This window comes from Mustela nivalis, assembly GCF_964662115.1.
Source record: "Mustela nivalis genome assembly, chromosome: 6".
In the NCBI taxonomy this organism is placed as follows: domain Eukaryota; kingdom Metazoa; phylum Chordata; class Mammalia; order Carnivora; family Mustelidae; genus Mustela; species Mustela nivalis.
In genome coordinates this window covers 4,304,438-4,329,048 of record NC_139025.1, presented here as the reverse complement: position 1 = coordinate 4,329,048, position 24,611 = coordinate 4,304,438, and the positions used below count along the sequence as shown (strand labels likewise).

Here is a 24,611-nt window from a genome sequence, read left to right as displayed (position 1 = left end):
GATTTTATTTATTTATTTGACAGAGATCACAAGTAGACAGAGAGGCAGGCAAAGAGAGAGAGAGAGGAGGAAGTAGGCTCTGCGCTGAGCAGAGAACCCAACGCGGGGCTCAATCCCAGGACCCTGAGATCATGACTTGAGCCAAAGGGAGAGACTTAACCCACTGAACCACCCAGGCGTCCCTTGAAGTTACATTTTGATCAACTACTTATGTAACATTTTAGCAACTTGAATGCTATTTTAATTTTAGGTTCTATTTCGTGGGTGATGAAGATTTGCTTGAAATTATTGGAAACAGTAAGAATGTAGCTAAGTTACAGAAACATTTCAAGAAGATGTTTGCTGGAGTTTCGAGCATCATCCTGAACGAGGATAACTCTGTCGTCTTGGGCATTTCATCCCGTGAAGGAGAGGAGGTAGTTGAATGTGTGATTGTAACTAAGAATGCTTCTCTCCTGTCTTTGCACAATCTTCATTCTTAAATTGAATTTATTTCAGGTTATGTTTAAAACTCCTGTGTCGATTACCGAGCATCCCAAAATCAACGAGTGGCTCACACTGGTAGAAAAGGAGATGAGAGTCACACTGGCTAAACTTCTTGCTGAATCTGTTACAGAAGTTGAGATTTTTGGTAAAGCAACTTCAATTGACCCAAATACATACATCACTTGGATTGATAAGTATCAGGTAAATGCAGCAGAAGTGGGTCAGCGTAAAGGTGGGTGCACGGGCTGGTGTCCAAAATGGTCCTTTGGTTCTTGTGTCTTGTGTCATTCAGGCCCAGCTCGTGGTTCTGTCAGCCCAGATCGCCTGGTCTGAAAATGTGGAGACCGCGCTGAGCAGCATCGGGGGCAGTGGGGACGCGGCACCCCTGCACTCCGTGCTGAGCAACGTGGAGGTCACTCTCAATGTGTTGGCCGACTCCGTCCTCATGGAGCAGCCGCCACTCCGGAGACGGAAGCTGGAGCACTTGGTGAGTCCCGTGTCTGACTTGTTCCTCACCGGTCAGGCGCTTGTGCCTGCAAAGTCCTCTGATGGGTGTTAGGGAGAAAAGGAGGTGGCAAGTTTATGAGTCTGGGGTGGGTATTTGCTGTCTGGTCCTGTCGGCAGGTGACCATGTCGGAGCGGGGAGTTTCGTGTACACATCCTGGTAAACAGCAGGTGATAAGCTTGGATCAGGGCTTTCCGCTCTTGCTCCGCATCCCTTCCCAGAGCAGCGCAGGGCCCAGACTGAGGTTGGAGATGGGTGTTCTGTCCGTTGCAGAGTTTGCACTTAAAATAGTTTTGTTGGTTGTTTGGTTTTGCTGCAGCTCTTGATTCTGCCCAATTCCAGTGTGTAAATAACAGTTCTGTTGGGTTTTTTTTTTTTTTTTTTAAGATATTCTTTCTTTATTTGACAGAGATCACAAATAGGCAGAGAGGCAGGCAGAGTGGGGGTGGGAAGCAGGCTCCCCGCTGAGCAGAAGCCCCATGCGGGGCTCGATCCCAGGACCCTGGGACCATGACCTGAGCCGAAGGCAGAGGCTTAACCCACTGAGCCACCCAGGCACCCAGCTCTGTTTGTTTTAAGAATGAATTCACGTTTTGGAATATTTACTAAAAGCCACTGTGACTGAGTCTTACATCTCAAGTTGAAGGTGTTCAAGGATCGCATCCCCAGGAAAGGCACTGGACTTCTCCAGTCCCTGATGAATTCTCAGACAGACTCTCTGCTCAGATTACAGAGCTGGTTCACCAGAGGGATGTGACGCGGTCCTTGATCAAAAGCAAGATTGACAATGCCAAATCATTCGAATGGCTCAGCCAGATGCGCTTTTACTTCGACCCTAAGCAAACTGATGTGCTCCAGCAGCTGTCGATCCAAATGGCAAATGCCAAATTTAACTATGGCTTTGAGTACCTCGGTGTCCAGGACAAGCTGGTGCAGACCCCACTCACTGACCGCTGCTATTTGACCATGACTCAAGCCTTAGAGGCGAGGCTGGGAGGGTCCCCGTTCGGTAAGTTACTCCACAGACCTGGACGGACGGAGTATGAAGAGTAAGCATACTTTGTAAAGAGTAAACCAGTGACTTTAAACCTAGTTCTTAATTCTGTAGGTGGAACATTCTAGAATTTTAGATTTGTTTGTAGTTATTAAATCTTTGGTTTTGTAAATTGTATAAAGTCAAGATCCCTCCCCATGGACTCAAGTGCTTCATCCTGCTCTTTAAATGACAGGGCCGGCCGGGACCGGGAAGACAGAGTCGGTCAAAGCTCTTGGTCATCAGCTTGGACGCTTTGTTTTAGTCTTCAACTGCGATGAAACCTTTGATTTCCAGGTGAGAAGCTTTCTGAATCCACCTAAAGTCTAGTGGTTGAGAGGCCAGCTGGGGAGTGCCACCCTGGGCTCCTCTGCAGGTTGCTGGCCTTACAGCTCGGCGTGCCTCATCCGCCCTGCTGGGGACTGGGGGTGCTGTGACTCTGAGTGGGGCTCCAGTGTAGGTGCTCGGGGACTGACTTGAGCTGCATGTTCTTGGAAGAAATCGTTAGTGCCTGTGTCTGGGAATACATTTTTTTTTCTTTTTTTTTTAAGATTTTATTTATTTATTTGAGAGAGACACAATGAGAGAGAACATGAGCGAGGAGAAGGTCAGAGAGAAGCAGACTCCCTGTGGAGCTGGGAGCCCGATGCGGGACTCGATCCCGGGACTCCGGGATCATGACCTGAGCCGAAGGCAGTCGTCCAACCAACTGAGCCACCCAGGCGTCCCTTTTTTTTCTTTTAAGATTTTATTTTTTTGACAGAGGCCCAGCGAGAAGGGGAACACATGCAGGGGGAGAGAGAGAGGGAGGAGCAGGCTTCCTGCTGAGCAGGGAGCCTGACCCGGGGCTCGATCCCAGGAGCCGGGATCGTGAATCCTGAGCTGAAGGCAGATGCTTAATGACTGAGCCACCCAGGTGCCCCGAGAATAAGTTTTCTTAACCAACTCAAGGTGATAGAATGAGAAGAGCTTTCTCATTAGGATTTTACTGGCACCGGAGGAGGAGAGGTGCGGTTCACTGAAGTGTACGCTGACAGTCGCTGCTGTCAGCAACGGGCCTGCTCCGTGCGGGCCCCGGGACCATACACATCCCTTGTTGGCCTCGTGTCCATCCACAGCCAGCTGGGAGGGCGGCAGGTGGAGGGCCCGGTCTAGCACCGGGACCACCGATCCAGCACCGAGACCCTCTCTCCGCTCCGGTTTCAGGCGATGGGACGAATCTTCGTGGGGCTGTGCCAGGTGGGCGCGTGGGGCTGCTTTGACGAGTTCAACCGCCTGGAGGAGCGGATGCTGTCGGCCGTGTCACAGCAGGTGCAGTGCATTCAGGAGGCACTGCGGGAGCACTCCAACCCCAACTGTGACAAGAGTGAGACTTCTTTTTCTTTACAAGTTACTTAGCGACTGTGGAGGGAAAGCCCATGCGGGCTGGGTTCCGTGTGGCCACCTTAACGTGGCATTGCACTTCGCCTCCAGGACTCAGTGCTGCAGGTGGGGTGGCAAGACCTGAGATGAGGCTGCATGGGCAGTCTACACTGCTCAGACCAGAGCAGCCCACACCGTGGCTGCCCTGCCCCGGTGGACGAGAATCCTCGTGCTCCCTCCCAGAGTACCTGCCCACAGCACGTGTTGGGCCCGTGTGGGCCCTCCCTCCTCCCTGCGTGCCCCTGGAGCCAGCCTTCCTGGCCGCCTGCTGGCAGTGTTCTTCCAGGGGCCTCAGGGACATGCCCTCTGTCACTGTAGGAGGACCCGTGCTGAGAGGCTCTGGTCCCCTGCCTTGTTCCCACAAAGCCAGGCACACCGGTGGGGGCAGGGTGGGTGCCAGAGGGGTGGCGGCAGCAGCGGCCGCCGTGCGGTTAGCTTGCGCCCTGCAGCAGTAGGAACTTGGCTTACCGAAGGACTGGCGGAGCTCTCGCTGAAACAAAGGGGTTTTAGAGAAAGCAGTGCTCGGGGTTCAGGTGTGGGTTCAGGTGTGGGTGGTGGCAGTCGATCCCAGGAAAAGGCGGTCCTTGGCATCTGAGCCAGTCAGTTGTGTCACATGGATTGATTTTTATTTTTGCAACTGCTGTTGGGTTGCGTTTCTATCCTTCCATTGACCTTGTGACACCCAGCAGTGCGCAGCGCGTGCGTTTTCCGCCCTTGGTGACTTTGCTCCACGTGCAGGTGGCTCTCACGTAGGTGGTGTGTGCATAACTATGTCTGCCCAGGTAGGGTGACATGCCTGGAGGAGCACCAGAGAGCAGCTCCCCCGCAGCCCTGGGCTTTGAGCTTTAGAGGCTGGCTGATGGGGAGATGAGTGCTTTTAGGGAGAATTTTAGCCTGGTTTTGAACATTTCAAGTCTTAACACCATTCTCTGATTTTCAGCCTCTGCCCCCATTACTTGTGAGCTGCTCAACAAGCAAGTGAAAGTGAGCCCAGACATGGCCATCTTCATCACCATGAACCCCGGCTATGCAGGCAGGTCCAACCTTCCCGACAACCTCAAGAAGCTGTTCCGGAGCTTGGCCATGACCAAGCCTGACCGGCAGCTCATCGCCCAGGTCATGCTGTACTCACAGGGCTTCCGCACTGCTGAGGTCCTCGCCAACAAAATCGTCCCATTCTTCAAGTGAGTGCCCAGAGTTACCCTGACCATGTGCTAGCGTGTGTGAGATGTGCCGCTGCGGTTCATCTCTGACCCTGGCACAGCTTTCCAAGTGTCCGTGTCTGGTTTCTTGACTCTGTGGCTGCTTAGAGTGTGTTCTTCTAAGGTAAATGTTTTCTCTTTCAGACTGTGTGATGAGCAGCTCTCTTCCCAAAGCCATTATGACTTTGGTCTTCGAGCTTTGAAGAGTGTGCTGGTAAGTGCAGGAAATGTGAAGAGAGAGAGAATCCAGAAGATAAAGAGGGAGAAAGAAGAACGCGGGGAAGCAGTTGATGAAGGAGAAATTGCAGAAAATCTACCTGAACAAGAGGTTCGTACGTATGTTCTTCTAATCACTCACACCTTAAACACTAACTTTTTAAAAAAAGATTTATTTATTTGAGAGAGAGTGTGTACGAGCAGGGGGAGGGGTGGAGGGAAGGGCTGGGCACAGAAGCAGATTCTCCCCTGAGTGCCGAGCCTGACTTGGGGCTCCATCCCAGGGTCCCAAGATTATGACCTGAGCGAAAACCAAGAGTCAGAGGCTTTAACTGACTGAGCCACCCAGGCGCCCCAGACACTAATATTTAAATTTGTCTTTTCAACATCTAAGCCGCAGCTTGAGAGTCCCCGTGGTGATCCCCCGGCCTGGGAAGGATATATTTGCACAGTGAACTGAGTCGCTAACGGCCACATCTTTCTGACGTACCTTCTGGGGACACAGCAGTGGCTGTTCAAGCCGGGCTACCCTTGGGCCCCAACACCCCTGCTCAGAGCTCGTCTGTCTTCTCACCATTAGATTCTGATCCAGAGCGTCTGTGAGACCATGGTACCCAAGCTGGTGGCAGAAGATATCCCGCTGCTCTTCAGCCTCCTGTCGGACGTGTTCCCCGGGGTGCAGTACCACCGGGGCGAGATGACTGCGCTGCGAGAGGAGCTGAAGAAGGTGTGCCAGGAGATGTACCTGACGTATGGAGACGGAGAAGAAGTCGGCGGGATGTGGGTTGAGAAGGTAACGGGTTGACCCCGCTGGCTGCGCGTGCGGTCACGGCAGCCCCGGGCCCCAGGAAAGAGCCACGTTTGAGAGAACTAGACCGTGAGGGCCAGGGGGCAGCTGCTTTATCAAGATGGGACCCAAGGCTTTTTTTTTAAATACAGACCTAATGGTTTCCGTGAAAATTTCACGTACATGGTGGAGTTCATTCTCTAGAAACACTGACACTTATGGAAATACTTACAGAAAGTATTTACTCCAGTGTAAGTTCTACCACTAGACTCGCCAGCATCGTAGGGTTAACGATGCTAACCCGTCGGGGTGGATGGTCTGCGTGGGCTTCTTTTCTCTCCTTGCACTGGCAGACTGAGCCGCATCCGGTCACACGGCTGCATGCTGACCGGACCGGCGCCGGACGGGGTCGCGCAGGTGGCTCAGCCAGGGAGCCTCCACCCTCTCTAAAGGGGCTCTTTTGAGGCAGCTGGTTGGCGTCCCCTGTTCCTCTGGCTCCCAGCCAAAGAGTGCCCCTAGTTTAGTGAAAAGCCCTATTGAAATATTTTTTGCAGATGTGGCCCATGAATCGTTAACTTTAAAAGTTCCGCTGTAGTGCTTGCCTTTAGGGATTCAGAGCACGTGTCTCATGTCTGCTGCCATGAGTGGGGGCTGGTTCTTCTCTGGAGTGGTTATGATGTGGTCTCTTTGGCCCGGCAGGTCCTCCAGCTCTATCAGATCACACAGATCAACCATGGCCTGATGATGGTGGGGCCTTCAGGAAGTGGGAAGAGCATGGCTTGGCGCGTGCTCCTCAAGGCTCTGGAGAGGCTCGAGGGTGTGGAGGGCGTGGCTCACATCATTGACCCCAAGGCCATCAGCAAAGACCACCTTTACGGAACCCTGGACCCCAACACCAGGGAGTGGACGGATGGGCTGTTCACACATGTCCTGAGAAAGTGAGTTCGCCATGATTCCTGCAAGTGGGACCTGGGTACTCCGTCCTTACGTTAGCGGCAGGTGTTACTTTTCTAACCAAAACTGAATGGGCTAAATCGTCACTGCAGAAACCATGTAGGTGAGCATCTCTGATCTCCGAATCTCAAGTTGGTCAACAGCTGTTTCAAAACCTTTCCAAACCAGGATCATAGACAACGTGAGGGGTGAGCTGCAGAAGCGCCAGTGGATCGTCTTCGACGGCGACGTGGACCCTGAGTGGGTGGAGAACTTGAACTCGGTGCTGGACGACAACAAGCTCCTGACTCTGCCGAATGGCGAGCGTCTCAGCCTTCCGCCCAACGTAAGTGGCCTTCTTCGGGGTGTCAGGCCAGGCGACCCGTGTGCTAGCAGAGTGCCGCTCTGGAGTTGAGGCTCCAGGGTCTGTAGCATGGCCAGCCAGGTGAGTAGTTTTCAGGGTTGATGGAGTCTCCTGGTGCTAGATTTTTCCAGTCCTTTGACTGGCGAGAAATAGTTCCATTGGACTAATACCTTTCTGCCATCTGCTAAATGTTAAGCTTACTCCGTAATTCCCGATTCACACTCCTAACCAAACATTAGGATTTCTGATGTTACCTTATATCTGGGAAGTGGCAAAGAGGAGTAATTTAGATATGGAAGCTGTCAAAGCTGTCCCTCGGAAATGAGCTTTTGGTCCAGGCCCTGGACGCACCACCAGATAGATAAGGAAACGTTCGTGGGCCTGCAGAGGATTTGCTTCCTACTGAAGGTCCAGGAGGAGAAAAGCAGACCAAACCCCTGTCGTCCTCAGACACACAGTCTGGTGTGATGACAGGAAACCAAGGGAAACAGTGTTAGGTGGTAAGGGGATAACAAGCCGGAAGAGAGTGGTGGGTGTTGGCGAGATCTGGAGGGTACCCTGTCGGGAAGGGCGACCTGGAAGCATCCCCGGGAAGCGTCTGTTGAGATCGGGGCCGGTGGAAGAGCCAGTCTGTGGGCCTCTGGGTGTGCCGGTTCCAGCTGAAGGGGCCGATAGCAGGGGGCTTGGTCAGAGATGCGAGGAGCAAGGGGAGAGAGGGTGGGTGAGACCGGGGAGGGGCCGCTGGATCAGGTTCGGCGGAGGTCCCTGTGAGGACTGGCACGTTGCCCGCTGGGGGCGTCAGGAGCCTCGGGAGAGTCTGGGTCGGATTCCTCTGGCTGCCGGCTGCAGCGCATCTGCAGGGAGCAGGGTGGGAGCAAGGGGACTGTCCGGGAGCTGGGCGATCGTCCAGGCACGGCCATGGGTGTGGGCCAGAGGAGTTGGCAGTGCGGGAGCTGCTGAGTTCTGCTGTAATTTAAAATTCCTGCTGGTGCCACTGGCTAAGGGGCCAGAGGTGGGCGTGAGACAAAGGGGGAACCGTTTTGGAAGAGCAGCTGGTGCATGTGAACCTTTGGACCAGCAGTGGTGGCTGTCGTCACGTCAGAAACTGAGCCAGGGATGCCTGGTGCCGCGCGGGAAATGCGCGCTTGGACTTCTGTCTTGATTGACACGTCAGGTCTTTCTGACTTGTTATCCAGTAGATCCTAACCATTGCTCTCCCGTGGGGCGGGGTAGCCCCGAGGTTAAGGCTCGAAAATCAGACCATCTGGTTTGACTCTCAGCCCCATTTACAGCACTGGGACCCAGGTGGGCTACCTGTCCCCATCTGCTAAACAGAGACACTGACTGACTTGCCTGCCTCATGGATCAGGGTGAAGGTTGCTGGCTTCGGGCAGGGAATACGGCAGCCATACTGGCCTGGGCTAAGGCTGGTGCACCTCTGCCGCTGACGCCCCCTCCAAGGGAGCTGTTCTCTCCTCCAAGAGTGCGTCTCCAGGGCTCACCTGCTCTTCTCCCAGCACACACGTTTCTGACCCACATTCTTCTATTTTTTTCTTTAAAATTGATGTATGTAGGGGTGCCTGCGTAGCTCAGTCGTTATGCATCTGCCTTCATCTCAGGTCATGATCTCAGGGTCCTAGGTTCAAGTCCCTGCATTGGGCTCCCTGTTCAGCAGGGAGTCTGCTCCTCCCTGTCCTACTCCCCCTGCTGGTGTTCCCTCTCTAGTTGTATCTGTCAAATAAAATCTTAGGAAGGAAAAAGATTTATGTATTTATTTTAGAGAGTGCACAAGTGCTCGTGTGTGCAAACAGAGAGGAGGGGCAGGGACGGGGGGACAGAATCCTCAAGCAGACTCTGCTGAGTGTGGAGTCCAGCAGGGCACTGGATCCCACAACCCCAAGATCATGACCTGCGCAGAGGCCAGGAGTCGAACACTTGGCTGACCGAGCCCCCCAGGCGCCCGCCCTTCCCAGATTATCGCGGAGAGCAGCTCGTGGTTGGTGTAGTGGTGGCAGACATAGATGTTTTCACTTTCAAACAAAGTGAACTAAGTGCAAAAAGATTCTAATTGTTCTTTCAGTGTGTGCATAGGTAAAAGAATTTTAATGTCTGAGTTTCTGCTGAACCCACATCGTTAATAATGCTGTTTTCTCTCCAGGTGCGCATCATGTTTGAAGTGCAGGACCTGAAGTACGCCACGCTGGCCACGGTGTCGCGCTGCGGCATGGTCTGGTTCAGTGAGGACGTGCTTAGCACGGACATGATCTTCAACAACTTCCTGGCCCGGCTGCGTAGCATCCCCCTGGATGAAGGGGAGGACGAGGCCCAGCGCCGGCGCAAGGGCAAAGAGGACGAGGGGGAGGAGGCCGCGTCCCCAATGCTGCAGGTGCGAGGCCGTCAGCGCTCTGCCCGGCGCAGCCACAGCTCTGCCCGGAGAGGGCAGGGACGTTCTGGGCGGCGAGCTGGCCGTTCTGCCCCCGGAGGGCCGGGGAGCCGGGGAACCGTGGTACTCTTCGCGGGTAGTCTCTGCTCGTCTGTTGAACCAGGGCTCTTGAGGGAGGTTCGCGCAGTCAGTGCTGTCTCGTACCCAAGGAAGGAGTCTCCTCTGCCAAAGGGAAGACGTGTTTCGGAAAATTTAAAGAATTCTTTTGGTTATCTGACTTTTTTTTGCAAATTGATGAAATACTGCATTTTCCCATTTCAGTGGTGAAAGCCCGTGTTTCTAGGAAATGTGGCCGAGGACCACCAAGATAAAGGAGTAAGGGTTGGTCCTTGAGGTTATCCAAAACAAATTGTTTGCAGGTCACATGACCCTCCCCTGGGCTTAAGTGAGAATATATATGAAAGTCTCTGGGCTTACTGAACTATTAGTTCCATATCATTTACTGCCTCTTGCAGATCCAGAGGGACGCAGCCACAATCATGCAGCCGTATTTCACCTCCAATGGCCTGGTCACCAAGGCCCTCGAGCATGCCTTCAAGCTGGAGCATATCATGGACCTGACGCGCCTCCGCTGCCTGGGCTCGCTCTTCTCCATGCTGCACCAGGCCTGCCGGAACGTGGCCCAGTACAACGCCAACCACCCCGACTTCCCCATGCAGATCGAGCAGCTGGAGCGCTACATTCAGGTCGGGGGGCACGTGCGTCGAGGGGGAGTAGGGCTTCACCAGGGCCGGGCATGCATGAGCTCTGTGCGCCTCCCTAAACTAGGGGCCCATTGGGAGGTGTTCTCTCTCCTGGGCACAGGGTCAGTGTTTCCTGGGGGCCAAGAAAGGTGCCCTGTGTGTCCATGAGCCAAGGACGCTGGGAACCACTTTCTTCAAGGTTATTATTGCTGAAAGTGTCTTTATTGTTGTAACTGTATTTAAAAATGGGTTTTATTTTCTCTTTCAATAGCGGTATCTGGTTTATGCCATACTCTGGTCCTTGTCTGGAGACAGTCGGCTGAAAATGAGAGCAGAGCTGGGTGAATACATCCGAAGAATCACAACGGTGCCGCTGCCTGCCGCACCCAACATACCAATCATCGATTACGAGGTGCGGCTCGGGGGGCGTGGTCTTCTTCCCCTTGATCTTGCCGCGTCGGCTTGATTCCTCCCAGAGCCACCTCACCCTGGGCTGGGCTTACTCTTTCCATTTCATAAAAAGGTTCCGACCTTTGTTTTATGTGGTACAAAAGGAAAGCAGATGAATATGCAAGATGTGTTTTTGTGGGAAAACAAGCGAGTCTGTAAGTGACGTAGTGTGGGTCCCAGAGTGACCTCCCATTCTCTGGGTGTAGGTGTCCATCAGCGGAGAGTGGTCGCCGTGGCAGGCCAAGGTGCCTCAGATTGAAGTGGAGACGCACAAGGTGGCGGCCCCCGACGTCGTCGTGCCGACTCTGGACACTGTCCGCCACGAAGCCCTCTTGTACACCTGGCTGGCTGAGCACAAGCCACTGGTCCTTTGTGGCCCTCCGGGCTCTGGAAAAACCATGACGCTCTTTAGCGCCCTCCGGGCCTTGCCTGACATGGAGGTAAAGAGGCCGGGACGTGGGCAGCAAGCCTTCTGGTGCTCAAATGCGGGATGGGGCTTACGGGCCTTCATTTGGTTCTTCCCCTCCAAAGGTTGTGGGTCTTAACTTCTCGAGTGCGACCACCCCCGAGCTGCTGCTGAAGACATTCGACCACTACTGCGAGTACAGACGCACACCGAACGGGGTCGTCCTGGCTCCTGTTCAACTTGGGAAGTGGCTGGTTCTATTCTGTGATGAGATCAACTTGCCGGACATGGATAAATACGGGACCCAGAGGGTCATATCCTTCATCAGACAGGTGTGCGCGCCCCCGAGGCCCCGCTGCCCTTGCTCGTGTTTGCCTCTGCCTAGCTAACGCTCCCGCTTGCCCTCAGATGGTGGAACACGGAGGCTTCTACCGAACCTCAGACCAAACGTGGGTGAAGCTGGAGAGAATCCAGTTTGTCGGGGCTTGTAATCCACCCACCGATCCTGGAAGAAAGCCCCTGTCTCACAGGTAACACCGCTCTGTAGTCCACACTCGCCTCACAACGTACCTGTTCCACGATTGCTTTAGATGTAGCACAGTGAAAATCTGGTTTTAATTATTAAAAGGAAACAAAATACTGTTTATCATAGGTTGGCCCCTGGGCTCCTTTCTCTGTGCTGCGATCCCAGGAAAACACACTTGAAAACAAAAGTTCCGACTCTCTGGGGGTAATGGGCTAACTGCCGCAGACCCGTGGGGCCAAGATGGGGCAGAAGCCAGAATCACTTTCCCACCTTTGCTTGGCTCTTTTTCAAGTTTTTTGTATCTGCGTGTCAGGCCCGGGCATGAGTGTGTCGCTCACGTGTCGCTGTGTGAACTGTGACATGAAGCCTGTGTGGCTCGATTAGGAAGGCACTTGGGGCTGGGCGACTCAGGCGCACTGCTCCGTCACTGGAGTGGCTGAGCCGGCTGTCCTCACACAGATTCCTGCGGCATGTACCTGTTGTGTATGTGGATTACCCGGGACCCGCCTCCCTGACACAGATCTACGGCACCTTCAACCGGGCCATGCTGAGGCTCATTCCATCTCTGCGCACGTACGCTGAGCCGCTCACGGCCGCCATGGTGGAGTTCTATACCATGTCTCAGGTACTCAGGGCTCCTCTGCTCCTCTGGGGGCTAAAGAACGCTGTTACAAGTTTGGGCTTTAGTGAGGGGCACCTGGGTGGCATCTGCCTTTGGCTCGGGTCACGATCCCCAGGGTCCTGGGATCGAGCCCCCACATCAGGCTCTCTGCACGGCAGGAAGCCTGCTTCTCTCTCTCCCACTCCTCTGCTTGTGTTCCCTCTCTCACTGTGTGTCTCTTTGTGTCAAATAAATAAATAAAATCTTTTAAAAAAAAAAAAAAAAGGTGGGCTTTAGTGAAAAAAAGATGGGGTTCTTGTGACTTGCCTGTTTCGGGGAAGACTTCCAAGAGCACTTCGAGTGCTGCCCATTGGCCCATGGGGACAGTGTTGCGCTCCTAATGCTTTATGAGCGCTTCCTGTTCCATGTTGCAAATGTTTCCTGGTATTTAGTTTGCTTTTAATTTTGTAGAACTGCAACTTTTCTCTGCAGAATTTTAATATAATTTTTTGTCTTTATTTCTGTTTTTCAAATCATGCTTTTCCTGAACTTAAGGATTACGTTTTTATTTGTTTTTTTTTTAGATTTTATTTATTTGACAGAGATCATAAGTAAGCAGAGAGGCAGGTAGAAAGAGAGGAGAAGCAGGCTCCCTGCAGAGCAGAGAGCCTGACGTGGGACTCGATCCTGGGACCCTGAGATCAGGACCTGAGGCAAAGGCAGAGGCTTAACCCACTGAGCCACCCAGGTGTCCCAAGGAATTACCTTTTTTAAAGTATTTTTGGAAGAATTTTTTGTAGTTTCTTTCAAAATATAATTAATTTCAATATCAAAGTGAGCAGCTTGCATCAAGCTTTGTTCTGGATAGTTGTCCAGTTGTTCCAACATTACTAATTCGTCCTACAATATTCCAGGGCTTAGGAGGTTCATTTTCAATATAAAAATGTCATACAGCATTTGCTCTTTTATTCATTTTTCATGCCTTAAGATATTTACATGCACCTCCACTTTTCTGAACCGCAGGAGAGATTCACTCAGGACACACAGCCCCACTACATCTACTCCCCCCGTGAGATGACGAGGTGGGTGCGAGGGATCTTTGAGGCCCTGAGACCTCTGGAGACTCTGCCCGTGGAAGGCCTTATCCGGATTTGGGCACATGAAGCCCTGCGTCTCTTCCAAGACAGGTAAAGCCGAGGATGCGGTTAGCTCCATGCTTCCCTGCTCCCTCTCTTACCCACCCTCCAAGGTAGGGTCTCTGCAAGGCTGGGCTGGCCAGATTTGAGCCAGGCTCTGCTGATGGTGGAAGGGAGCGGACAAGGTCAGCCTTGTGTCTCGGCACTGAGCACAGCCACCCCCGGCGTTGATGCGTCTCTGGGAGCGGGGACTGCCCTGGGCTGCTTACCGAGGGGCATGGGGCGAGGCACTTGCATTAGCCTCTGCAACCGTCAAGTGGGCATCGCCTAATCGGTCAAAGCCAGAGGTCTCGAGAATTCGAATGCCTTCCAGGGGCATCTGGCTGGCATGTGACTCTTGACCTGGAGTCATGAGTGCGACTCCCACATTGGATATAGAGATCACTTAAAACAAACACAAAACCAGAAACCCATGATTGAATGCCTTCTAACGACTACCTGACAGGGTTTCCAGGACCACCATCTCCTTACCCTCCATCCTTTTATCAGAGGGTTTGCGGCTCTGTCCCTGGGACTTCAGTTTTCTCTTCCTGTCAGCTGCTTGTCTCAGGAGTTACTTTGCAGCTTCTGAGTTTTTCTAGGGATGTCCCCAGTACTTAGTGGATCACGGAAACTTGTGGTTTGAGTCGCAGGAAATGCCAGAGTGAAAAGTTGAGTTTTTACCTCTTGAGGAATCTCGTCAATTATTTTTCTTTAGCCAGAAGCAAATTTTTACATTCTTTATACTTGAGTAAGATCTTTATTTGACAATAAATTCTTAATTTTCCTAGTCCTGTCTTGTAATTTTTTTCTTGTATTTTTAATTTTTTATTTTATGTATGTTAGTGTACATGGACTTGTAGGCTCAATTTAGACTGGTGAGGAAAAGTTAAACTTATTGCTAAGCAGTAAATCTTAATTGATTTACTATTTAATGTGGTACCACGGTTTCCTGCCCAAATTATTTGGGGAAATGTTCTGCCTGTGAACTGGGTTACTCAGAACAGTGTAGGAGGGCAGGCCTCTGATGGCAGGCCAAGTCCCCTTACTCCCAGCCTGAGGGTGAGACAGCCCGTCCCTCTGACCACTGACCATCCCAGGTGTACATGGTTGGTAGCAATTAGTGGTTCTTCCCCGGGAGAACCCAAGGTAACTGGCTCCCTCCAGACTGAGAAGTACCTGTCCATTTGGCAACTGCACCACTAGACCGATGAGTCCTGCCTCCAGCTGGCTTTTCTCATCTGTACTTTCAAGGAGTCCCAGAATGTTGCTTTATTATAGATTTCCGGCTTTCACATCAGGCTCCTTGGAGTCCTTGAGTTCCACACAGCTGCCCTGACCAAGAGCCCAGTGTCCCCGATGGGTGGAGTAAGGGGGAGCAAGGAACATGCTAGCTTTTTTTTTTTTTTTTTTTTAAGATTTTATTTATTTATTTGACAGAGGTCATAAGTAGACAGAGGCAGGAAGAGAAAGAGGAGGAGCAAGCAGGCTCCCTGCTGAGCAGAGAGCCCAATGCGGGGCTTGATCCCAGGACCCTGAGATCATGACCTGAGCCGAAGGCAGAGGCTTAACCCACTGAGCCACCCAGGTGCCCTAAGTTTTTTTTTTTAATTAAAAAACAAAACTCTCTAACACTCTCTTTTTTAATAATGAAAAAATTTGAGCTATAATACAGTTTTACCAGATTTCCCAAAATACCAGAGACAAAATTTTGTTTTTATTAAAATGTAGCACTGGCAGTGGTGCTTGTAAATTCCGATTGGCTGCAGTAACCACAGGCCCTGCCTCCACTAGACCGGCCCCTCGTGGCCCACTAAGCGGATCACAGAGTCAGCTTCTCAGAAAGGGTTTGCCCTCATCCCCCTCCACAAGGATAGGTCCGGTCTCACCTGCTTGCTCTGTGGTTCTCTTCATAAGCCCGGTGTCTCCAGCAGTGTGCGGCTCAGTCCCCTGTTCCTGTTCTCTTACTGCCCCCATGATATTGGGAACTTTATATTAGGCAAGCTTAGAAGTTAGAATCATATTGTCATTTTCTCTTTTTTTTTTTTTTTAAGATTTTATTTATTTATTTGTCAGAGAGAGAGAGCGCGAGCACAGGCAGACAGAATGGCAGGCAGAGGCAGAGGGAGACGCAGGCTCCCCGCCGAGCAAGGAGCCCGACGTGCTCGATCCCAGGACGCCGGGATCATGACCTGAGCCGAAGGCAGCTGCTTAACCAACTGAGCCACCCAGGCGCCCCTATTTTATTTTATTTTTTTAAGGTTTTACTTATTTGAGAGAGAGGGAGGGAAACAGAGCACGAGCTGGGGCAGAGGCAGAGGGAAATGCAGACTCCCTGCTGAGCACGGAGCCTGAAGTGGGGCTCGATCCCAGGACTCTGGGATCATGACCTGAGCCAAAGGCAGACAGACGGTTGACCGACCAGCCACCCAGTCGCCCCACCTGTTGCTGTTTTAAAAATCAGTGTGATTAGACATTATTAAAGGAGGTTTTTTTACTTTATTTTTGCTTTTGTTTTTTTGAGGGGTTTTACATTGTCATTACATTACAATGTCAGAATTTTGGATAGTTTAAGCTGTCTGGAATTCAGATTCATAGGTTTTTCCATTTGTGGAAAATGAAAATTTCTGTAAAGGCTAATTCTGGTTCTTGCAGTCGCTCTCAGCACCGACAAAACCTGGTATTTTCTCAGCACGGTTTCTGTTTGGACTGAAAGGCATCCTCTCTGCTTCCCACAGGCTCGTGGAAGACGAGGAAAGGCGCTGGACAGATGAGAACATTGACATGGTTGCTCTGAAGCACTTCCCCAACATAGACAAAGAGAAGGCGATGAGCCGGCCCATCCTGTACAGCAACTGGTTGTCAAAGGTAACAAATACGTCATTTCAGAAACACTTCTTCTGTCCTCTTAGTCAGAGTCATTTTCTAACCAAAAATACCTTTTTCCTGAAGCACCTGTAAGTGAGCACTGGGTGTAGGCTCGGTGCACTGCGTATTTGCTGGTACCGTGGGACTGATGATCCAGGAGTGTGGCTGGGGCCAGCTGGCCTGCTGGGTGTGTCCTCTTCCCATGAGGTGGCCACTATGAGAGCCACACCACTCCAGCCAGCAGGGGTCACGACTTCCACGTGTTTGCAGCGAAAGGGGTTTTCCCTTTGCTTTCTCTTTCCTCACACTATAAAAATGAGCTAATTGTGAATAAGTTGGGTGAAAATATTTCATATAGTTTGTACTAAACAAAGTTGACGTTCCCAGAATAGCTATGAGCTGTCCTTTTTCCAGAAGAGTAGGATGTTCTAGTAAGTTGTAGTTTCAGTACGCATTTCATTCAGTAGGAAAGGCAGACAGACGCAGGGATGAGCCAGGGCTTCCTGTAGGGAGCTCCCAGTCCAACATGGTATAAATAGCTCCGTCTGGGGAGAGCTCTCAGGAGAGCAGACCCTGGCTCTGGGTCTTAAAGAGGGCCACACAGAAGCAAGAGATAGCAAGAGAGGTTTGTTGGGTGTTGCTAGAATTTTCTGCTTATTTCTGGACTCTAGATCCTAACCCTGCTCATTTATAGGCACTGTCTTCTCCCAGTGGTTCATCCGTCACCGTTTCTATGGTGTCTTTTTTTTTTTTTAAAGATTTTATTTATTTATTTGACAGAGAGAGATCACAGTAGACAGAGAGGCAGGCAAAGAGAGAGAGACGGAAGCAGGCTCCCTGCTAAGCAGAGAGCCCGATGCAGGACTCGATCCCAGGACCCTGAGATCATGACCTGAGCCGAAGGCAGCGGCTCAACCACTGAGCCACCCAGGCGCCCTCTATGGTGTCTTTTAAAGAGCAAATGTTAAAGCTCCGTCATTTAACACATAACCCGTCTATAATTGTGTGTGTGTGTGTGTGTGTGTGTGTGTGTGTGTAGCTCCAGGTCTGTTGTCCGGACACCTGACCCAGCGCTGTTGGTAGAATAATCCCTCACTTGGCAGCATCTCTCTGCTGCGGGCTCCCCGAGTGCAGGGGTCTATTTCGGAGGCTCAGGCCTGCTCTACTGCTTAGTTGTTGCTTCCTGCACTCAGGAGGGTGGTGAAGTCCGGTGGCAGAGGCCTTCACACTTGGTTCATCTTTAGGGACCTCTTGACCATTCCTCTTCCAAATGAAATTTAGAACTGACTTGTCAGTTTGTGCTAAAACCACCAGTGCTGCCCACCCTTGGAATTGAGGCCAGGACTACATTGACTTTCTCTGTCAGTTTGGATGGAAATGACGTTCTAAAGATTTTTTTATTTTATTTTATTTATTTATTTATTTGACAGAGAGAGATCACAGTAGACAGAGAGGCAGGCAGAGAGAGAGGGCGGGGGGGGGGGGGAAGCAGGCTCCCTGCTGAGCAGAGAGCCCGTTGCGGGACTCGATCCCAGGACCCTGAGATCAAGACCTGAGCCAAAGGCAGCGGCTTAATCCACTGAACCACCCAGGTGCCCCTAAAGATTTTATTTTTAAACAATGTGTACACCCAATGTGGGGCTTGAACCCAAAACTCTAAGGTCAAGAGTCTCATGCTGGGGGTGCCTAGGTGGCTCAGTGGGTTAAGCCTCTGCCTTCGGCTCAGGTCATGATCCCAGGGTCCTGGGATGGAGCTCTACATCAGGCTCTCTGTTTAGCAGGAAGCCTGCTTCCCTCTCTCTCTGCCTGCCTCTCTGCCTACTTGTGATCTCTGTCAAATAAATAAACAAAATCTTAAAAAAAAAAAAAAAAAAAGAGTCTCATGCTGTACCAAATGAGCCAGCCAGGCGCCCCAAGTATATGAAAATACAATTGGCTAATAACGAAGATGATTTCTTAGTAATTTGGGTCTTACCTGTTTTCCTACAGGATTACATCCCAGTTGACCAGGAAGAATTGAGAGACTACGTCAAAGCTCGGCTGAAAGTCTTCTATGAAGAAGAACTTGATGTCCCTCTGGTCCTGTTTAATGAAGTGTTAGACCACGTGCTCAGGATCGACCGGTGGGCTTTCTGTTGTGACAGGTCACCCCTGGCCTTAGCTGCTCTTAACGTAGTGTTGGGAGATTCTGCCAGGCCTCCCGACCGACCGACCTTCCCCCACCTCGCCTCCACCCTCCTCTTGTCCCCCCTTCCCCTGCCCTTCTCAGTCCAGCTTCTCTGTCACATACGTGCCTGCTGCTTGGCACTTACTGTGCTCCTGCCAGCGGTCTGTGCCAACCAAGACCGAAAGCTCCTCTAGAAATCGGGTCTGTCCGCCTCCTGCCATCTGAGTATCTGAGGACAGGACCATGTCCTGTGGGTCTTTGCGGCCCCCAGTCCTGGCAGATAGCGATTGCTTAACAACTGTTCAACATACAGATTTAAGTGGAAACACATTAAAACTGTTGTATATTAATTCCTGAGAAAGTTTAGGACCTAAGTGTTAAAAGGGGACCAGATCATAAAAGCCTCAAATTTTATCTTTTTCTGATAATGTTTCAGAATATTCCGCCAGCCTCAAGGCCACTTGCTTCTAATTGGTGTCAGCGGAGCGGGAAAAACCACCCTGTCCCGTTTTGTGGCCTGGATGAATGGTTTGAGCGTGTACCAGATTAAGGTAGGTGTGCTCGGCACTTGTGCGCCCCAACAACGGATTCCTGCTGCACGCACAAGGCTCCTCGAACAAAAACAGACCTGACCCGGCAACTGCTTCTGCAGGTGCATAGGAAGTACACGGGGGAAGACTTCGATGAGGATCTTCGGACCGTGTTGAGGCGTTCCGGCTGTAAGAATGAAAAGATCGCGTTCATCATGGATGAGTCCAACGTGTTAGATTCCGGGTTCCTGGAGCGCATGAACACGCTGCTGGCCAACGGGGAGGTGAGCGCCCCGTGTGTGGTGCTGCCTGCGCGCTGTTCCGGGACACCAGGACCAGTCGGTAGTCGTGCTCTCTTGCTTGCCAGGTTCCCGGCCTCTTCGAAGGGGACGAGTATGCCACCCTGATGACCCAGTGCAAAGAGGGGGCCCAGAAGGAGGGCTTGATGCTGGACTCGCACGAGGAGCTGTACAAGTGGTTCACCAGCCAGGTCATCCGCAACCTCCACGTTGTCTTCACCATGAACCCATCCTCAGAGGGGCTCAAGGACCGCGCGGCTACCTCCCCGGCGCTTTTCAACAGGTGATGCCGGTGTCCGCCCGGCTCTGGGTCACGGGCAGCCCCGCTCTGGGGAGCTGTGGGAGACGTGGCCGTCTCTTTCAGGTGTGTGTTGAACTGGTTTGGGGACTGGTCCACGGAAGCCCTGTATCAAGTGGGCAAGGAATTCACAAGCAAAATGGACCTGGAGAAGCCGAATTACATCGTGCCCGATTACATGCCGGTCGTGTACGACAAACTGCCACAACCGCCGTCACACCGCGAAGCTATTGTGAACAGCTGTGTGTTTGTTCACCAGACTCTGCACCAGGTGAGCTCCGTGTCTGGACAGAGGGGAGCGCGGAGGCTCCCCGGTAGTAGACACACCACCATGGCCTCTTGGTGCCTCTCAGGAGCACTTCCTTCCCATGTTACCAGGCTGCACCCCCGGGGCTCACTGACCTTCGCTGCCCTCTGGCCGTGGCCTCTGTGAAGCGCTCTTCTCTGCTTTGCTGGTCTCACTGCCAGGGTGTGTGTGTGTGTGTGTGTCCTAGCTGTCCATTCCCAACCAGGGGTCAGCATGCTTTCCCTGTAAAAGGCCAGATAGTGAATGTCTTGCGCTTTGTGGACTAGGAGGATTTTTGAGCTACTCGGGCCTGCCCCAGTACGCAGCCTCCACAGCCCACGTGTGAGCAGGTGGGTAGGGCTGTGCCCTCCAGCGCTGTGTTGGCAGAAACAGGCAGTGGCGGGATTTGGCCCACTGGCTGGGGTTTGCTCACTCCTTATCATGGAAGGGTTCCGTTCGCTCCCCCCTGTAAGGCTTTGTAAAACCCACTCTAAGCCTGCAGGTGCCCTGAGGACCGCTGCTCCGCCGCACCTACAGGCCAGCCCCACTGCCTCTGGGATGTGGCCTGGCCCTGGCTTCCCTTGCTGGTCTCATGTTCTGTTGCCCTGCACTAGCCTGAGGGGCCAGAGCAGCTGGTCACACAGAGCTGTGCCCTCTTGCCCTCCTCCTGCTGCCATCTCTTACTTTGATGTCCGTGGAAGGTCGGCAGGAATCAGGGGGCAGAGCGTGCGGGACTCCAGTCATAGAACCTGTTCTTACGGAGTACACGTCTGGGTCACCAAGGTCACCTCTGGGTTGTAGAGACGTTTGAGGAGAAAATTTAGGGGTCTGAGGGGCTCCCTGGGATCTCCCAGGAGGCTGAGCTGAGACCCCAGCTCAAGCGTGACTCCTGAGGGCCGAGTCCGTGCCGCCACGTCACCTGGCAGAGCAGTTAGCTTTCTGAGGTGAAACCACAGAGGATGTCCTGAAGAGCGATAAGATCGAACTGTTTTCTAAAAGGCTAACGCTCGGCTGGCAAAGCGCGGCGGCAGAACGATGGCCATCACGCCTCGCCACTACCTGGACTTCATCAACCACTACGCCAACCTGTTCCACGAGAAGCGGAGCGAGCTGGAGGAGCAGCAGATGCACTTGAATGTCGGGCTCAGGAAAATCAAAGAGACGGTTGACCAGGTACATCCTAGGGGTTCGTCTCCCTTACGGGCAGGGGGCTAGCATAGGCCCCTTTCCCGGTCATTTCCGCATCGTTCCGTTTTCCTCACGTGGTGTCTGTCTCTCAGGTGGAGGAGCTGCGGCGCGACTTGAGGATAAAGAGCCAAGAGCTGGAGGTCAAGAACGCGGCCGCCAACGACAAGCTGAAGAAGATGGTGAAGGACCAGCAGGAGGCGGAGAAGAAGAAGGTGAGTGTTTGCCTCAGGAGCCCCAGCCGGCCGGGTCCGCGCCAGCCGTCTCCGGGAGCATAGCAAGTCTGGTCTGAGTGGGCTTCGGGGTCTAACGGGTTGGGGTTGCGGGTGTCTGGGTGGGGCAAGGAGTGTTCAGGAACCGCTCAGCAAAGTAGCCAAGACCCATCACCGAGCCTTCCTTGCTGTCTAGGTGATGAGCCAGGAAATCCAAGAGCAGCTGCACAAGCAGCAGGAAGTGATTGCCGACAAACAGATGAGCGTCAAGGAGGACCTGGACAAGGTGGAGCCCGCGGTCATCGAGGCCCAGAATGGTACGTCCGCGCCGTCGGGTCTGGCTCTGTCCGCGCTGCTGTGCAGTGTGGGGACTGAGCCTGGTCCGTAGCTCACGGCTTCCCGAAATGCTGGAGACTGCCTGCGTCTCGGGAAGCAACGGTTTTTTGTTTGGGTGGTTGGTTGGTTGGGTTTTTTTTAAGATTTTATTTATTTGACAGACAGAGATCACAAGTAGGCAGAGAGAGGAAGGGAAGCAGGCTCCCTGCTGAGCAGAGAACCTGATGCGGGATTTGATCCCAGGACCCTGAGATCATGACCTGAACGAAAGGCAGAGGCTTAACTCACTGAGCCACCCAGGTGCCCCAGAAAGTGAAGCTCTTGTAACACTGCTTCCACCAGAGTGGAGCCCTTCTCATGAGAGATGGTTGACAAAACAAGGTTTATGTGAATACGTGGGGTTTTTTTTTTCAAAATCTGGTGATAATTACATGAATGTGCGTTTATGAATCCCTGACTTGAACATCAGCAGAAATGCCGTGAAGCGCACGGTGTCGCCACCTCGTGGTTTTCCGAGCGCGCTCCGGCCGGGCCAGTGACTGCAGACCTAGGTGCCCTAGCCTCCAGCGGTGCCCACCTGTGGACGCTGTGCCCACCCCTGCGGCCTCCCCTGCCCCAAGGTCCCTTCTGGCCCCATGGTGTTTGCTCCAAAAGCAAGGGCTTTCTCTTCTACCTCAGCAGGAATTTACAGCGTCCAAACCTTAGATTTTCCTTGAGAGTTGGATTAAATGAGAACTTAATATGGTTTTCACTGCCGAGTAACCACTGAGAAAGCGTTTCATCAAAGTTCAGGCTGGACGACTGTTTTAGCTTGTGGAAGGCACCGACCGTCCTTTTAGAACTGGATTCACCCAGCCAGGCCAGTGGTTTGTGAATTCTGGCAGATTGAAAACATCTTTGCTTAAGTTGTGGAAGACACACACGTGATGAAAATGTCTTTCTGGAGCTGGAGCTAGTGGGGCTGGGAGACCTTGCTGAAGGCAGCGGCCTGCTATTTATGGACCATTCGCTGTGGGTTTGCTAGTACAGTGAGAACCTCCTATTTCAAAGGTCGGTCCCTCCTACCATTTTGTTTAAGTTTAAAGACGCAAAGTCTTGCTTGCTCAGACCTTCTGGGCGGAGGGCCCCTCCTCGCTGGGAGCCGTGGCTCTGCTGTGCGGCCGCCCCTCACCGCCCTCCCTCTGTCGCCCCCCCCGCCCCGCCTCTCCTGCTGCTGCTGTGCTCAGCCGTGAAGTCGATCAAGAAGCAGCACCTGGTGGAGGTGCGGTCCATGGCCAACCCCCCCGCGGCCGTGAAGCTGGCACTCGAGTCCATCTGCCTGCTGCTGGGGGAGAGCACCACGGACTGGAAGCAGATCCGCTCCATCATCATGAGGGAGAACTTCATCCCCACCATCGTCAACTTCTCTGCAGAGGAGATCAGGTGAGCACTGCCTCGGAGCAGAAGACAGTGCCCCAATGCTGGGAGGTTTCCCTGCTGTGACATCCTGTCGCCGTGCGGGGTTATATTCCAGAAGGCAGCGTCCGTTATGTTAGCACGCATGCCTCCCAGGCCGGTTCCTTCAGAGTGGTTGTCCGGTTTCTCCCTCCCGTTCCTGGCACTAGCTCTCCGGTTCCTTGACCTGTGAGCCGAACGCCCGTCAGCACAAGTAGTTGTGAGGGCCTTGCCCCAGAGCCCGTGGCAGACACTGCCTCCCGTCGGGGGGGGGCGCAGCAGGGCCACTGTCACGCAGAACACGGGGGCAGCCGATGGGAGCCGGCCTTTCCACTGCGGTTTCCTAGAAACTCTGCATTCAGCCGACACCTGCTTGGAACTCCGTGTCCTCTCTTGCAGCGACGCCATCCGGGAGAAGATGAAGAAAAACTACATGTCCAACCCCAGCTACAACTACGAGATAGTGAACCGGGCGTCCCTGGCCTGTGGGCCTATGGTGAAGTGGGCGATCGCGCAGGTAGGCGGCGCGGCCCGGAGCTCCTGGTGGGAAGAGACGCGCCCCGCCCCCGGCCAGTGGCTCCTGAGAAAGGACCACTGTGTGTCTGTCTCCTCAGCTTAACTACGCCGACATGCTGAAGCGGGTGGAGCCCCTGCGCAACGAGCTGCAGAAGCTGGAGGACGACGCCAAGGACAACCAGCAGAAGGCCAACGAGGTGGAGCAGATGATCCGGGACCTGGAGGCCAGCATCGCCCGCTACAAGGAGGAGTACGCCGTCCTCATCTCGGAGGCCCAGGCCATCAAAGCAGACCTGGCCGCCGTGGAAGCGAAAGTGAGACCCTCCGCAGGCTGCGCCGTCTTCCCGCCCGCTCCCCTTCGCTGGCTTCGGGACGTGGAACGGCTGTGTGCCGGCCCCGCCCTCGTCTGGCCGGCTCTCTTGTCGGAGACATCCTGCCGGCTTCCCCGAGGAGTCACTGAGTGGCGTTAATCATGCCAGGGGGTGGTCTGAAGCTGGGAGCCCCTTCCCCACGCCAGCCCCCAACCTGTGCGTTTGCCCACCTCAGTTTCAGTGGGGTCACCCGCGGCTGGGTGTCTGTCCGGGTCTCACGTCCACTGCCGTGTGCTTCGCCGTACTGGGCCTCCCCCTGAGCTCCCCGATACTCTCCTCCCCCGCCAGCAGCGCTGCCTTCCGCCCCCTGGCCCTCCGCAGCCCTCTGCCCCTGCGCTCTTCCGGCCCAGGCCCCGCTCCTACCACCCACGCCTCAAGGCTGACCCCTGCTTCTCTGCGCCCCCTCGCGCCCCCTCGTATTCTGAGACCGGTGTTGTCCTCCGCCGTGGGGGAGCTGGATCGCTCCGGAGACTGAGCAGCTGGAGCGCGTTTCCGCCTCCGGCCCGCCCAGAGCCCTGCAGGGGGACAGGTTTTCCCTTTTCAGCATAAATCCTGCTCCTCTTCCCGGTAGGTGAACCGGAGCACTGCCCTTCTGAAGAGTCTGTCCGCCGAACGCGAGCGGTGGGAAAAAACAAGTGAGACTTTCAAAAACCAGATGTCCACCATCGCCGGGGACTGCCTCTTGTCAGCCGCATTTATCGCCTACGCGGGTTACTTTGACCAGCAGATGCGCCAGAACCTGTTCACCACCTGGTCCCACCACTTGCAGCAGGCCAACATCCAGGTACCGGGCGGGGGGCTGCGCCGGCGGGAAGCGCGGGAGCCACCCCGCTGTCCGTTCGGCGGGTCCCGGGAGGAGGAGTGACCACTGTCCCCT

At 53.4% G+C, this 24,611-nt stretch overlaps 1 protein-coding gene across 1 annotated transcript in view; it reads left to right on the top strand.

Annotated features, from left to right (window-relative positions):
- Positions 1 to 24,611, top strand: part of DYNC1H1 (dynein cytoplasmic 1 heavy chain 1) — a 66,795-nt gene that overhangs the window by 30,812 nt on the left and 11,372 nt on the right. The window contains exons 24-55 of the mRNA XM_082737410.1: positions 251 to 416; positions 499 to 687; positions 779 to 973; positions 1,718 to 2,000; positions 2,221 to 2,321; positions 3,231 to 3,390; positions 4,387 to 4,630; positions 4,793 to 4,976; positions 5,445 to 5,657; positions 6,351 to 6,589; positions 6,774 to 6,930; positions 9,107 to 9,334; positions 9,847 to 10,077; positions 10,346 to 10,486; positions 10,731 to 10,964; positions 11,056 to 11,262; positions 11,339 to 11,460; positions 11,916 to 12,081; positions 13,081 to 13,244; positions 15,971 to 16,100; positions 18,090 to 18,223; positions 18,704 to 18,818; positions 18,920 to 19,081; positions 19,165 to 19,379; positions 19,461 to 19,665; positions 20,680 to 20,853; positions 20,961 to 21,080; positions 21,274 to 21,394; positions 22,640 to 22,835; positions 23,247 to 23,364; positions 23,462 to 23,677; positions 24,306 to 24,518. Of these exons, the coding sequence (XP_082593536.1) occupies positions 251 to 416; positions 499 to 687; positions 779 to 973; positions 1,718 to 2,000; positions 2,221 to 2,321; positions 3,231 to 3,390; positions 4,387 to 4,630; positions 4,793 to 4,976; positions 5,445 to 5,657; positions 6,351 to 6,589; positions 6,774 to 6,930; positions 9,107 to 9,334; positions 9,847 to 10,077; positions 10,346 to 10,486; positions 10,731 to 10,964; positions 11,056 to 11,262; positions 11,339 to 11,460; positions 11,916 to 12,081; positions 13,081 to 13,244; positions 15,971 to 16,100; positions 18,090 to 18,223; positions 18,704 to 18,818; positions 18,920 to 19,081; positions 19,165 to 19,379; positions 19,461 to 19,665; positions 20,680 to 20,853; positions 20,961 to 21,080; positions 21,274 to 21,394; positions 22,640 to 22,835; positions 23,247 to 23,364; positions 23,462 to 23,677; positions 24,306 to 24,518 (5,743 nt within the window). The remainder of the gene's footprint in view (positions 1 to 250; positions 417 to 498; positions 688 to 778; positions 974 to 1,717; positions 2,001 to 2,220; positions 2,322 to 3,230; positions 3,391 to 4,386; positions 4,631 to 4,792; positions 4,977 to 5,444; positions 5,658 to 6,350; positions 6,590 to 6,773; positions 6,931 to 9,106; positions 9,335 to 9,846; positions 10,078 to 10,345; positions 10,487 to 10,730; positions 10,965 to 11,055; positions 11,263 to 11,338; positions 11,461 to 11,915; positions 12,082 to 13,080; positions 13,245 to 15,970; positions 16,101 to 18,089; positions 18,224 to 18,703; positions 18,819 to 18,919; positions 19,082 to 19,164; positions 19,380 to 19,460; positions 19,666 to 20,679; positions 20,854 to 20,960; positions 21,081 to 21,273; positions 21,395 to 22,639; positions 22,836 to 23,246; positions 23,365 to 23,461; positions 23,678 to 24,305; positions 24,519 to 24,611) is intronic.